This window comes from Parasteatoda tepidariorum, chromosome 1, assembly GCF_982258835.1.
Source record: "Parasteatoda tepidariorum strain Cologne lab strain chromosome 1, Ptep-v5.0, whole genome shotgun sequence".
NCBI classification, from domain to species: Eukaryota; Metazoa; Arthropoda; class Arachnida; order Araneae; family Theridiidae; genus Parasteatoda; species Parasteatoda tepidariorum.
The window spans coordinates 114,897,048-114,910,920 of record NC_141755.1 but is presented as its reverse complement, the minus strand read 5'-3'; the positions used below and the strand labels follow the sequence as shown (position 1 = coordinate 114,910,920).

At 31.6% G+C, this 13,873-nt stretch overlaps 1 protein-coding gene across 4 annotated transcripts in view; it reads right to left on the bottom strand.

Annotated features, from left to right (window-relative positions):
* Positions 1–13,873, bottom strand: part of LOC107436100 (hepatocyte growth factor receptor) — a 75,737-nt gene that overhangs the window by 36,730 nt on the left and 25,134 nt on the right. For all 4 annotated transcript variants that reach the window (XM_043050122.3, XM_043050123.3, XM_043050125.3 and 1 more), the window contains exon 2: positions 11,552–12,252. In XM_043050122.3, coding sequence (XP_042906056.2) covers positions 11,552–12,247 — 696 coding nt within the window. In that variant the 5' untranslated portion in view covers positions 12,248–12,252. The remainder of the gene's footprint in view (positions 1–11,551; positions 12,253–13,873) is intronic.

Below are 13,873 nucleotides of genomic sequence, written 5' to 3'. Positions count from 1 at the left end.
TCAGTCACCATTTACTACCCGGGGAGCCTTCGGTCGACTTGGATCGAACCCACGAACATGGGCCCAGTGCCCTACCAACCAGGCCATCCCGGCCTCCTCCTGAAATGAGCTATTCTTGTTTCCATAGCAGCAGACGGCCTCAGACTCCATGGCGGGGGGAGTTCTTACCATAGACAAACCGTAAGAGAGTCCCGCCTATCAAGCTATGTTCATTAATTAACGACAGAAATAAATTTGAACACTGATTGATCACTTTTTCTGATTATAGAATCACCTTGTCCTTACCCATTTCTCCTGAAATCTAGATTAAAAATCGTGAAAATAATTCCAATGAAGAAAACAAAAGTATAAGTAAAAACAAATGATGTAAAAATAAAAGAAAGAAAAATTTTTAAATCTAATAATAATAAACAAATAATGAATACGTTAAAAAAAAGAAAATTTCGGACATAAAAAATAACAAGAATGTGAACAAAATTAACTTGAAAAAAAATTCAAAATAAAAAGTAATATTTTTAAAAACCACGTTTTAGTAGAGGAGAATAATAATTAAGAAAAAAATTGAAAAACGAAAAACGTGGGGCGCATGAAATACATAACAGTAATATTATATTAGTGTGTGTATGTGTGCTCTTGAGAATATGTGTATGTATATCAGTAATTGTAATTGTATCTGAATGTGGATATGGAATATGCTTTTGTATATGCATATGTATGTGGATGTATATGTAGCTGTGCATGTGTATGAGTAAGAAAATGTGTATATGTATGTGTATGTTATGTATTTCATGCGCCCCACGTTTTTCGTTTTTCAATTTTTTTCTTAATTATTATTCTCCTCTACTAAAACGTGGTTTTTAAAAATATTACTTTTTATTTTGAATTTTTTTATTTTGAATTTTTTTATTTTAAACTATGATTTTTTTAATTTTTATTTTATATTTTTAAAAAATTATTATTTTTTAATTATTATTCTTCACTACAAAAAACGTGGTTTTTAAAAATATATATTTTTATTTAGATTATTTTTCTTAGTCAAGAGTAGTCAAGACTACTACAAGACCACTACTAAAGTAATATAACTTTTATTTTAAATTAGGGATACAAAAATCTTTATAGAAGAACAATACCTTTACGACTTTCATTAGCTTTATGCTGATGACAACCAAAACAATCTGGAAATGAATGAGGAAAAACTGGATCCTACCACGTGATTTTTCAGCCAATAAAAATACTTCGACAGCAAAAATCTTTTCACCTGACACGTAATAATTTGAAATAATGGAATCGACAACAAAAGACAATCTCGAAAATAATTTTTTTTAAAATTTTAATTTTATTTTACTTTGCATGTCTTTTTTCTCTTCATTTTCATGCATTGTCATCCAATTCTGAACTGTGTGCTAAATTTGAAGTTTGTAGCTAGTCGGGAAGTTAGTTTAAAATCGATTACAAAATTCCACCCGGACAGACATACACGAAGGCAAGTTTATATAAACGTGGTAAAAAAATAAAATACTATATAATAAAGATTACTAAAAAATAAAGATTTAAATAGCAAAATTAAAAATAATCTTGACTTTTCTAATATTCTCGAGACTGATAGTGATTATGTGGAGCCGCGTTATCAGAATCATGTTGACGGTATTAAACAAATTCAAGATAGTGAAGAAGAAAAACAATTTCCCAACTTCAGGAAATTTTTAAAAGAATAATTTTTTGACGTGACAAATATAAAGAATAAATAAAATGAAATAAAAACAGTTCTGAAGTCTTAAGCCAGAATGACAACCAATGTGTCACTTTAAAAATAAAATAAAAAGTAAACTTCTCTTCAGATAGAAATTTTTTCTATAACAAAAAAAAATTGAACTTGTATTTTCATGTTTTTATATCTCATGTTTTTGAATATTTGAATTTTTAAATTGCACGTGGAAATTTACAATTTTAAATGAAAATTATATTGAAGAGGAGCATTTATTGGAAAGGAGCGAAAGACTATCCTCAAGAAATATAAACAAATGAAGAACTGAACTGAATATAATCGAACAATATTTTAAGTTACGAAATCAGACACAAAAACGCTTCGAACCGAACAAACCGACGAAATCAGATTTATCAAGATATAACAGGCAACCTGGAAAAAATAAGTTTAGTCTGGAGAGTAGATACTGAAGTTAAGGCTTTTTATTATTAATTTGACTTCTTTTTTTGTGCGTATTTTGCCATGTCTCGAAGCGACTCAAAATTGTTCTGTATACAATACAGTATACAATATATATCAATTGTATACAATAGAAGCTGCCAAATGATGGAGTATTTTTTGTCGATTTGAAAAAATATTTTAAAAAACGATAGAGTACGACAAATTAAAATTTGCAGATTTTCGGTTAATTTTGAAAACTTTTTAGACTGCTTCACTGTAACCAAGGGTCGATTTCACATAAGCCTTTGAAATACTTAGAAGTAGTGGTGAGAAAAACTTAATAAATCAAATTTACAAAATCGAGAATCATGCGTTAATAGACTACCACTCAAAAATATTTTTTTCCGTTGTCTGGAGAAAGTTGACATTTATGACAATTAAGTTCGTTTATACAATGTAATTCCAGCTACAAACACATTTTTAATAATTGTTAGTTGATTTTTATTCAACAATAGTCGAAAAATTTAAAATTGTAAGGTATGCAATTTTTTTCATAATCTCAAAGTAGTAATTATAAAATAGGAAATTATAAAATAAAAATTTAAATTATATCTATTGAATAGGTCAGTAACTGTTCAACAGTTCTTTGTTGCTGTTGTTTCTATTACCACTTCCCAATGCAGCAAGTAAATTAAAGGGTGTTTTTTTAGTGGCGAAATCTATGGCTAAGAATACTATTTCAGCCACACAAACACGTCACAGCCCGTTTTCATCCATCCACAGATCGTAATTTTGACCTGAACCAGAGAACAATCAATCTATAATTGCGTATAATTGCGCAGAGGAATTGATTTGTTATGGGATTTTGGAGGACTTAGTGACACTGACAGATTTAGCGTGCACCAGTCACCATTTAATATACGGGGTTTCTTCGGCCGGTGGGATTCGAATTTTCCTTTTTCACGAACAAGAGTCCAACGTCCTGGCAACCAGGCTACCCCGACCAACTACTGTTCTTGAGGTGCACAAAAGTCGGACGATTAAGAGGCTGCCCATTCGTGCGCAGGTCGTCGGGCTACTGAAGCGGGGGTGCCATCCCCTCCGCAGAGGATCAAAATTGTGATGGCATGTCTTCGGATCATCCTCCGGGATGTTTCCCAGACCGTCGCCAATAGCCCATTGTGCAGCTCTAGTGCGACGTACATTAACAACAACATAAGAGGTTGCCCAGTAATGATTTCTTTTTTCGTTGTACGTCAGACATATTTTGTAGCATCTTACAAAAGCATACTTAAAGTAGTATTTCAGATTATTGTCTGATTTCATATTTAGTTAGTAACTGTATAATTCAGTTACCGATGTAATATTTAACAATTCTAAAAATATGTTTTAAAAACAGTAATTACGGGATATATCAAAATCTTTAAATTTCTTGCAACTATATATTGAACGTTAGTATTAATAGGAAATGATTTTGGTATAGAAGCATATATCTTTATTATTTTCGTCATAAATTAGAAAAAGATATTCTTATCAACACATTCGTCTTTTGGCATTTATACATATTCTCTGCATCATGCTCACCAACTCTGCTTATGCAATTGGTTGCGCAATTATTTTTAGTTCCTATCGCAAATTATTGTATGTGTGCGTGTGTGTATAATGAAAATAAGAAAAGCCAGTTTAAGTGCTTTACACTTGAAGCAAAGCTATAATTTTAAACTGTATATGCCATTTTGCTGTAAAGAATTATCGGAGCTTTAGAACAGACAAATAATTAAAATTTTTTACAGGTTATTAAACTTTTTCTAAAACCGCCAATTTGGCTACATTATTATTTTTTTTTTTTTTACTTAGATGAAAATTATCAAAATCAACGCCTTTTCCCCATTTTTTTCTTCATTCTTACAAATTTTTATGTGCCCAGATAATGCAGCACTGGAGTAAGTTTCTAAATATAAAAAATTAGACTACAAAAGCTATTCTGTTTCTTAAAACTATGGCTTTACTTCATTTTCTAAACGTTTTTCGCCATTTTTTGAATAAACATAGATGGCGCTGTCTAAAGATTGACTAAACTTGACCTAAAGGTCATGACTCATGAGTAACTGTTGTATACAAACTCATATTGGTTATGAGGTAGGTAGGTACTTTATTTAGAGCTGCACAATGAGCTATTGGTGACGGTCTGGGAAACATCCCTGAGGATGATCCGAAGATATGCCATAACTTTGATCCTCTGCAGAAGGAATGGCATAGCCCGGTGATCTGCATGCGAAGTTGGGCACTTTACGGTAGAACAGTTTAATACATATTGGTTATGAAAATAGCATTCGTAAAAAAGCATCATTTCATGCTACAGAGCCTTCGAAAAATAGTCCTTAGACAACCTTTAAGCAAGGATTTTTTTCAAGCTGGAAAACCCTAAGACAACCTCGAAATTGAGGTTGATACATAAGAAGTTCTTTCTCGTAGTTTTGTATTAGGGTAATGAGCGTAGCAGATTGTGAGAGACCTCGTTTTGAGGTGGAAAGGTTTACACGTAAACTGTATAAAAACCTTTTTATGTTTACATGAAAAGGTAATTACCGAGTGGAAATAAACTTTACATTTCTACCCGGGATTGATCGAATTTGTATTTTTGGGTAAAAATGTGACTACTGTAGAAGATTAATGAATCAGCAAGGCACAACTTTAAATTAAGTGCAAAATTAGAACATTTAAATAATTACCCCGAATTAACAATCTAATTAGGCCCTGCTAATTTATACTATGATGAATATTGAGCTGTTTTTCAAGGACAATATTTTGCAATAAATCTTGTTTTGCATTCATGAAATGATCATGCTAAATAGCAACCATATTAATAAAGCTGTTTTGCGGTTATGAGACAAAAACAAGGGATACATTTTGAAGGGAGACAATGACGTCATAACGTAGGAAAACAACAAATCAGAGAGAACAATGGTGTTCCGCACTGATGAACACGAGGATGACGTCAACTCTCTCAGCGGGTCAAAATCAACGTTTCTACTCTTCATAATAAAACATGTCGTACTTAAAAAAGTAGAATCTTTACTAGACTTCCAGCATGGCTGCATAGATCGTCTGTGAGCTTTTTATTTAGAACACAGCTCTTTTGAATACGGGTTTTGAAAATGGATATTTTACAGTAAAAGTAATAAACTGGTGATTATATATAATAACCAGTAATTATGCATAATCACCACCGAATTTGGTAAATGTGATAAATTTTTGAAAACCTATCATATTAACCGGTTTTTTTGCATAATTTCCAAATCTTAATGGTTAATGTGATTAACATCATGACTGATTGAGTAAGTAGAATAGAGTGCAGTGTTTTTTTTTTTCTTTTTCTTTCTTTCTTTTTTTTGAGTAGTTACTTCTCAGAAAGATATTTTTTTCGTTGGACACTATGGCTAAAGAGACCGCGAATTAAAATATTTTATATTTTAAAATTAAAAAGTCAATAAATTGTTATTTTAAGTCACATACATTTACTTAGCCTGAACGGCATTTGAATAAGGTACTATAGTCCCGCAGTGGACTGACTGTTAAGACACAGTTCCCAGTAGTGCACCGAAGTCAAGCATCACTGGCTGCGGTCAGTGTGCGGGTGGGTGACCACTTGGATCAGTCTACGAAGGGACCGAGGGTGTGCGGTATAGGTCCTCGTTAAACTGTTCTACCGTAAAGTGCTCGACTTCGCAAGCAGGTCGTCGGACTACCGAAGCGGAGGTGCCATCCCCTCTGCAGAGGACCAAAATTGTGATGGCATGTCTTCGGATCATCCTTAGGGATGTTTCCCAGCCCATTGTGCAGCTCAAGTACGACGTAAAGAAACTACAAGCAGATATATATATATATATATATATATATATATATATATATATATATATATATATATATATATATATATATATATATATATATATATATATATATATATATATATATATATATATATATATATATATATATATATATATATATATATGTATAAAAACTAACCCATATTCTAGATTTTTTTCTTCTCCAAATAACGCTAAATGCATTACTACAAATTACTAAGTATTGCAAGTTTACATATATTTAAGCATATTAGACTGTTATGACATTTAGAATTTCAAAGTTTGGCAGATTTTGTACATTTGCACTTATCAGACTCGCATTGCCCCCTGCAAACACATCGCATCACTGATGTCCTCCAGAAAGCGATGTCTTTCTAACGCATTCTCGAAGTGATATTGGGTAGATCTGGAACATCGTGAAGCAAAACAAATTTTTCTTCACAAATTCTCCTACATTTAATTCAATTACATTTTCTTCACAAGCTAAGTAGTTAGGCAAACTGAACGAATTTTCGGAAAGTGAGGAACTTATGTCACATTTATCATTATGAGTTGGGAATTATGCAAACAAACCGGTAAATTTGATACATTTTCAAAAATTTATCACATTTACCAAATTTAGTGGTGTTTATACATAAATACCGGTTATTATATACAATCAACGGATTAATCAAATTTACCGTAACAGATACATCAAATAATGTGCAATGCTCAATCCATATATAACAACTAAATGAGGAAATATGTGTATACTTATCCTTACTTTTTTAAACACGAACTAAGCGAATTCATTGCTTGACAAAGGTTTCTTAAACAAGCATTGCCCATTTTCTTAAACGTGCATTTTAAGCTACATCCATTTTCTTGATTACATATTTCAAGCTGTGTCCAGAATAGAGAGAGGGGGGGGGGAAATGACGAAATTCCTCGTCATTTAGGGGGTCGGGGGTAAAAAAATATTAAGGAGGAAACACAACGCAACTGTACAAATCTAAATTACATATTTTAAATTCATTTTTGAGAAATGTGGAATTTTATTCTGTGGTAAAAAATTTACTATGTTCAACATAATATTCTTAACATATCGTTAGGGCAAAAAGTATTTAAATTTTAACAAATTTTTTTAACCTTTTTTCATAATTTTTTAGGAATTTCCTAAAATAATTATTGAACTAGTCGTTTTTCAGTTATTTTGATGCTAAAATAAAAGTTTTTTCTGGCGCTGTGTTCAGTGGCCCCCATTCCCCCCAAGCTCTTGGGAGCATTCATTCCCCCCCCTAAAAAAAATTTGCTAACTTCCCCCTTCCATGTTAGCTTGTTTGAAAGAGTGCTACTTTGCTTGCTCATAATATGACAATGCTTCTTTTATTTATGTACTGAAAAAAAAGAAAATTCTCCCGTCTAAATTCCCCCCAAACTATTCGTTTTATTTAGTGTAAGAATTCCCCCCCCCCAAGCTTTAAGTTGGCGCACGATTCTTAATGATTAAAAGTTCTCTTCGTAAAAGTTTTATATATTTTTAGATTAACCTTCTTAATGATTAAAAGTTCTCCATGTAAAATTTTTTATATATTCCTAGATTAACCTTCTTAATGATTAAAAGTTCTCCATGCAAAAATTTTTATATATTCCTAGATTAACTTTCTTAATGGTTAAAAGTTCTCCATGTAAAAAATTTTATATATTCCTAGATTAACCTTCTTAATGATTAAAAGTTCTCCATGCAAAAATTTTTATACATTCCTAGATTAACCTTCTTAATGATTAAAAGTTCTCCATGTAAAAATTTTTATATATACCTAGATTAACCTTCTTAATGATTAAAAGTTCTCCATGTAAAAATTTTTATATATTCCTAGATTAACCTTCTTAATGATTAAAAGTTCTCCATGCAAAAATTTTAATATATTCCTAGATTAACCTTCTTAATGATTAAAAGTTCTCCATGTAAAAATTTTTATATATTCCTAGATTAACCTTCTTAATGATTAAAAGTTCTCCATGTAAAAATTTTTATATATTCCTAGATTAACCTTCTTAATGATTAAAAGTTCTCCATGTAAAAATTTTTATATATTTTTAGATTAACCTTCTTAATGATTAAAAGTTCTCCATGCAAAAATTTTTATATATTCCTAGATTAACCTTCTTAATGATTAAAAGTTCTCCATGTAAAAATTTTTATATATTCCTAGATTAACCTTCTTAATGATTAAAAGTTCTCCATGTAAAAATGTTTATATATTCCTAGATTAACCTTCTTAATGATTAAAAGTTCTCCATGTAAAAATTTTTATATATTCCTAGATTAACCTTCTTAATGATTAAAAGTTCTCCATGTAAAAATTTTTATATATTTTTAGATTAACCTTCTTAATGATTAAAAGTTCTCCTTGTAAAATTTTTTATATATTCCTAGATTAACCTTCTTAATGATTAAAAGTTCTCTATGTAAAAATTGCATTTAAGCTTCAAGCCAGACAAAAACAGAGAAGTGACCTTAGAGAATGACTTAGGTTCTCATTTCATTTTGTCCTAGATTCAGGGACCAATCAAGACAAATTCAGGCCCAAGACCTACAAAATTTCCGGGCTCTTAACAAAATATTTTGAAATTAAATTTCTGAAGAGTAGTCCTAACAATAAAAATAATCTATGGAACTACATAATTCAAGAGAAACATTCTAAAACTTTTTGAAAGCAGACAATTGAAGATTATTTTTCTAAAATAAAATTTACGCATCTAAATATTAAAGCAAAATATAAAATGTTGTGAAAATAAAAAGTTTGATGACTACAAATAAGTGAAATCAGTGATTTTTGCTAAAAGTCATTGATTAGCTGAATTATTTTAAAGATTGTAGCCTTCCATCAACAGTTTTACATATTTGTTAAGAATAAGCTTTAAGTTCTTGTTGACACTAATCATTAATAAGAGACTTTGCGAATATACATTCTCGTTGCATTTGCTTAAGCCGTTGGAGTAAAAATTGCACCAATTAAAATTCAGCTGTACTTTGGAATTTGATAAATGCAATGTTTACACGAGTTTGTTTTATCACAATATAAAGAAATTTTGAAATAAAAAAATGCCTTCTTTGAGAAAAAAAATTTCTTCCAGTATTTAAAAAAAAAGTAATATTGTGGACTTTTTACTAATTTTTAAAGGCCCCCCGAAAAATGTGGGCCCTAAGACCGCGCCTACCAGGCCTAGGTGATATTCAGACCCTACCTAGATTTATTATTTTCAGCTCAGTATGTTTTGTCATTTAAAACTACAGTATTTAAAAATGATGTAAAAATTTGTATACCTCAGAATTCAAAATCATTGTGACTATTATTAAATAATATAATAAAAAAAAATAATTTAAGCATTAAAACTAATTTTTTAATTAAGTATTAATCTTTGTAGTAACGAATTTTATAGTAGTGAGCAAAAAACATTTTAGTCGCTTTTAAAGTTCTCGCTGTCCTGGCCAAACAAATAGGATCATATTTCTCAGATTGAGACTTCTTTCAGAGACTTTACGTATTTGTGTCTGATTTCGTGATTTCAAATTACGTCAAACCAATTAGCATCTTTGAGATCACCCCTTCGAACAATTAAGCTTAAGTCCTAGTATGTCAAAATCCGATCGTTGAATCAAAAATTATTAACGTGTTTTTTTTTTCTTCTTTCAATAGATATTGTTCCCCTTTCTTTCCAAAATGTAATTTTAATTTTAGTTTTTATCTAAATTCAAGCAGATATTTTGCGAGGGTTATTTAGAAACAAGACGGAAAGATTAATTTCAAAGATAATTAGTAAAGAATAAAGATTACCAAGATCTTAGTAAATTTTTTGTAAACAACGAGAACATCAATTCATCGTAAAAACATGTTACATACTTAGATATAAACATAAAATAGTAATGAAAAGATTTTCTGGGAAATTCAAGTGCAACTTCTTTTTCTGTACAAATATTAGCTAACAGCGGCATTGATAACTTTTTAATTCGTCTGATTTATCTAAATGTTTAATATTGTTGTAATTTAGGTTGTATGTAGGTTTTTCTTAGTTTATTTTAACCTATAGTATAAAAACCTATGCTATAAAAAATAGTGGTAAAGCTATTAAAACTTATTTAAGATCTATAATGACACAAAAGAAACTAAACTCTGCGACAATAATTTCAATCGAAAATGAAACCGAAAATTACAATTGATTTTGAAGAATATAAAAAATTGTTCGCGTCTGTTAAAGTACGAAAAAAATAAAATTTAATACTTATGCTCTGGCGCAAGAAGAAAAAAAAGAAAGAAAGAAAGAAAAATCCTAACACCAAGAAAGAGTACTACAAGAGGAGCTACATAAACAAAAATAGGTGGGCTTGTTTATGGAACTAAAAGATGTCTATTCAAATTTCGCGGCTGGCGCATTAGTTTAGCGCTAACAGCGCCACTGTGCAAGCATTATTTTACGTTAAATATTGACATAGTGAGTTGCTGTTAGTCAAGAATACCTTTAAAAAGATGCCACTATTGAAAGAACTGTAATAGGGCTGCGAGAAGGTGAGTTATTGCAGAAAGACTGGAGAGAAATGTACAACACTGTGCATGATATGATTTGATTTTATAACCGTCGTTGAACAGTCGATACAATTTAGGGTTTACGACCATCAATGTTTAACTCTATAGCCTTGTCATTTTGAAACCAATCCAGAAGACAAGGGAACTCCTGGATCAAGTACTGGGAGAAATTTGCCTACGTGGAGCATTCTTTGATTGAACTAACCTGCATTTGTGTTACACGGAGAGGAAAACCACAAAATCCTGACGGCAAGGGAACTCTAACCCATGATCCGTCAACCACTGAGGATATTTAACGTCAGCACTGTGGTCGGTGCGGAATTCTAATCGACCAGCCATGGCTGGGATTCGAACCCGGTACATCTCACTGGAATGCGAGCGCTCTATCCCCTAAGCCACCACGGCTCACCGTGCATGATTGTTGGAAGCAATGGTCTAGAGGGAAAGTACTGTTTCCAGATCGGGTTCTGAGAGGACACTCGGCACTATTCAGGGGGAGATCACCGTGTACGGCGTATGGCTGTGGCTCGCCATATTGCGTCTGCATCAGATTAGCTCTGAGTAGCAGTTAGCACTGCAGTGGTGAAGTTTTTATTTAAAAAAAAAAAAAATCGGTTTACTTTTTTGAAATTATACGTTTTGTATGTAAGTAAATTTTTTAAAATAAATCCTTAATTTTCATTTGAACATGTAAACGTTAATAAGAAGTATTTATTTTTGTGAAAATTCAAGGAACGATGAAAAGATCAACCATCGAAGATCAATATCATTTAGCAACCCAGAAAATTGTACTTTTGCTCATTTGAATGACTTAAAACTTTGGTGTTTAAAGGAAGTCAATTTGGAGAACTATTTTAGGGCAGCTAAGCTAAACCACATGTTTTTTTTTGTAGAATTATTATTACTACTTTTTTTCTTCTTAACTATACATTCATTTTTGTAAAAACAAACATGAAAAAGCTTACCTTGTAGTTTGGTTTAAAGTTATTATCAAAATTAACTCCAGTAAAGGTGACATCGGAACTGTGACTGTACTCCCACGCAAATCCGTCATCTCGAGTGACCAGAACTTTGCTGGACACTGAATCAGGGGTGTATTCCAGAGGTCGATCGTCGTAAGTGACCGCACTGAAAAGAGAAGGGTTACCGCCGTATCCATTGGTCAAGAAAGCCACCGTAGATTCGCGACCGGCCGTAAATCCCACGGTTTCATTGTAAGGTTTGACCCAACTGAAATGGTTGGAAGCCATGTCCAGTAAGGGTCTCACTTGGCACAAACCTTGGTAGAGGGTGCCACAAGACAAGAGGAGTGGCAGATCGGGATGGTGAATAACGTCCAATATCCTAGTGTCGTCATCCGTGGGTTTCTTCTGATGTTCTTCACAGGGGTAGGAAGGATGGAGGCAATTGATGTTATCCAATTTGGGTCCCGTGGACACTTTATCCTTGAGACGCAAATCGCTGTCGAAATGGTAGATGGAATTTCGCGCACCCACATACACTTCACGTGTTTTGTTGAAGACGACCACGCGTTGCATGGGACTCGGGTCCCTCGTGTCTATGAAAGAATACAGGTTGGGAATGACTGGGGTGAGGGCGACACACACAAACACAGTTTGAACGAAGAAATAGCACAGTGCTACTTGATAGTTGGTTTCCATTGCATCTGGAAAACAAAAAGAGAGAGAAATAGTTATTTTAACACATTAAAAACCAATACATTAGTATCATAAAAAATAGAGGCTATATCTCATTGCCCTATGGATATATTTTTATTTTACATTTTAGATTATAACCGTCGTTGAACAGCCGACACAAATGTTGGGTTTACGACTGTGAGGAGAGTTGTTATCGACAATGTCAACCTTCTTCTATGAAAAGGTGTCCAGAGATGCCAACTGGCTCCGGACAGCAAATATATATTTTAAAGTGATAGTTTATCAATTGTGATTCCTGGTTTAATAAATTCAATTTAGTAGATTTTTATCCACCACTATTTCTAAATAATTATTATAGGCTAATATAATTCACCACTTTATAGTATTTATGTCATGCTATACCTTTTAAAAAGCAAGCAAAAATCAGGGCTAAAGAGAATAGAAGGGCTGGTTCACTCCTTTGAAGAAACTCTCGCCGCGCAAATCCTCCGATTTTCTCTAGTGACGTCACTTTGGCGCAAAGCTCGCACTTTTACTTCAAGAACAGAGCGTTCGGCCTTTCTAGCTCTAACTAATATTGGAGCATTTCTATTTGTGATATATTCTAAGAAATTTGTTACTTTCTATAATGACTTTCCTCAGTTTTGTCGTGAATTTACAAAATTTTAAAACTATTAACGAAATGCAAGTTTGCGCAATTGCAACTTGCAAAAATTCTGATAGAAAAACAAAAGGAAAAAATATAATTTTCCGCGTGTTCCCTAAAGTAAATGAACAACTATGTAAAGAATGGATTCCAAAATGACACAGTTAATATAAAACAGCAATACGTTTTTTCTATTGTTAAGAACTTTTATAAAAATTCGTTTTCTAAATAGAAACCACCTCGTTACTTCATAAAAGAAAGGCATGTGAAAAAAATTAAAAAATGGATAAAGTCAAAGAAAATTAAAACGTAAGTAATAAGTATAAATAAAATATATAGTGTACAGTTGAAATTCTCCTAATTTCATAACTTATTTTTTTAATGTAGTTATTCTAAATATTTATGATTCTTTTAAAAATTATATTCTCTTGAATTTAAGTATCTATAAACAATTGTAAAATTTCTAATGTCATTATGAACCTAAATTGTTATTTTGTTTCAGTAATTAGCGTTTAAGGTTGATGTTTCTTAATGATTAAGTATGAACAAATTGCTATTAACGGCATATTTTAAAATCGGGGATTCTAAATTTAACTCAACTTATTGTTATAAAAGAATATGTAGATAAAAAAGTGTCCATATATGCTTTCATTTTTCTTAATAATTAAAGTTAAAACTGAACTTTTTAAAATAAAGTATTTATAGTGTTATTTTCGCCAACTAGTAACATATTTTTATAAGTTTAAAATGGTATTTTTTTAATATAATGGCCAAGAAAGTTTTTTTAAACTATGTTTATGAATCGAAATAATGTGTTAATTACGTAAAGTTTGAAAGCTAATAACCAGAAAAAGTCTAACTTATTTTTACAAAGAGAAAGATGCAAAGTTATCATAATATCTTTGCGTGCGATCTTCCGAGATCTGTGGACACAGTGACGTCATGAGGAGGGAAATCGTAGCTTCAGCTCTAAGAGCGGAGTG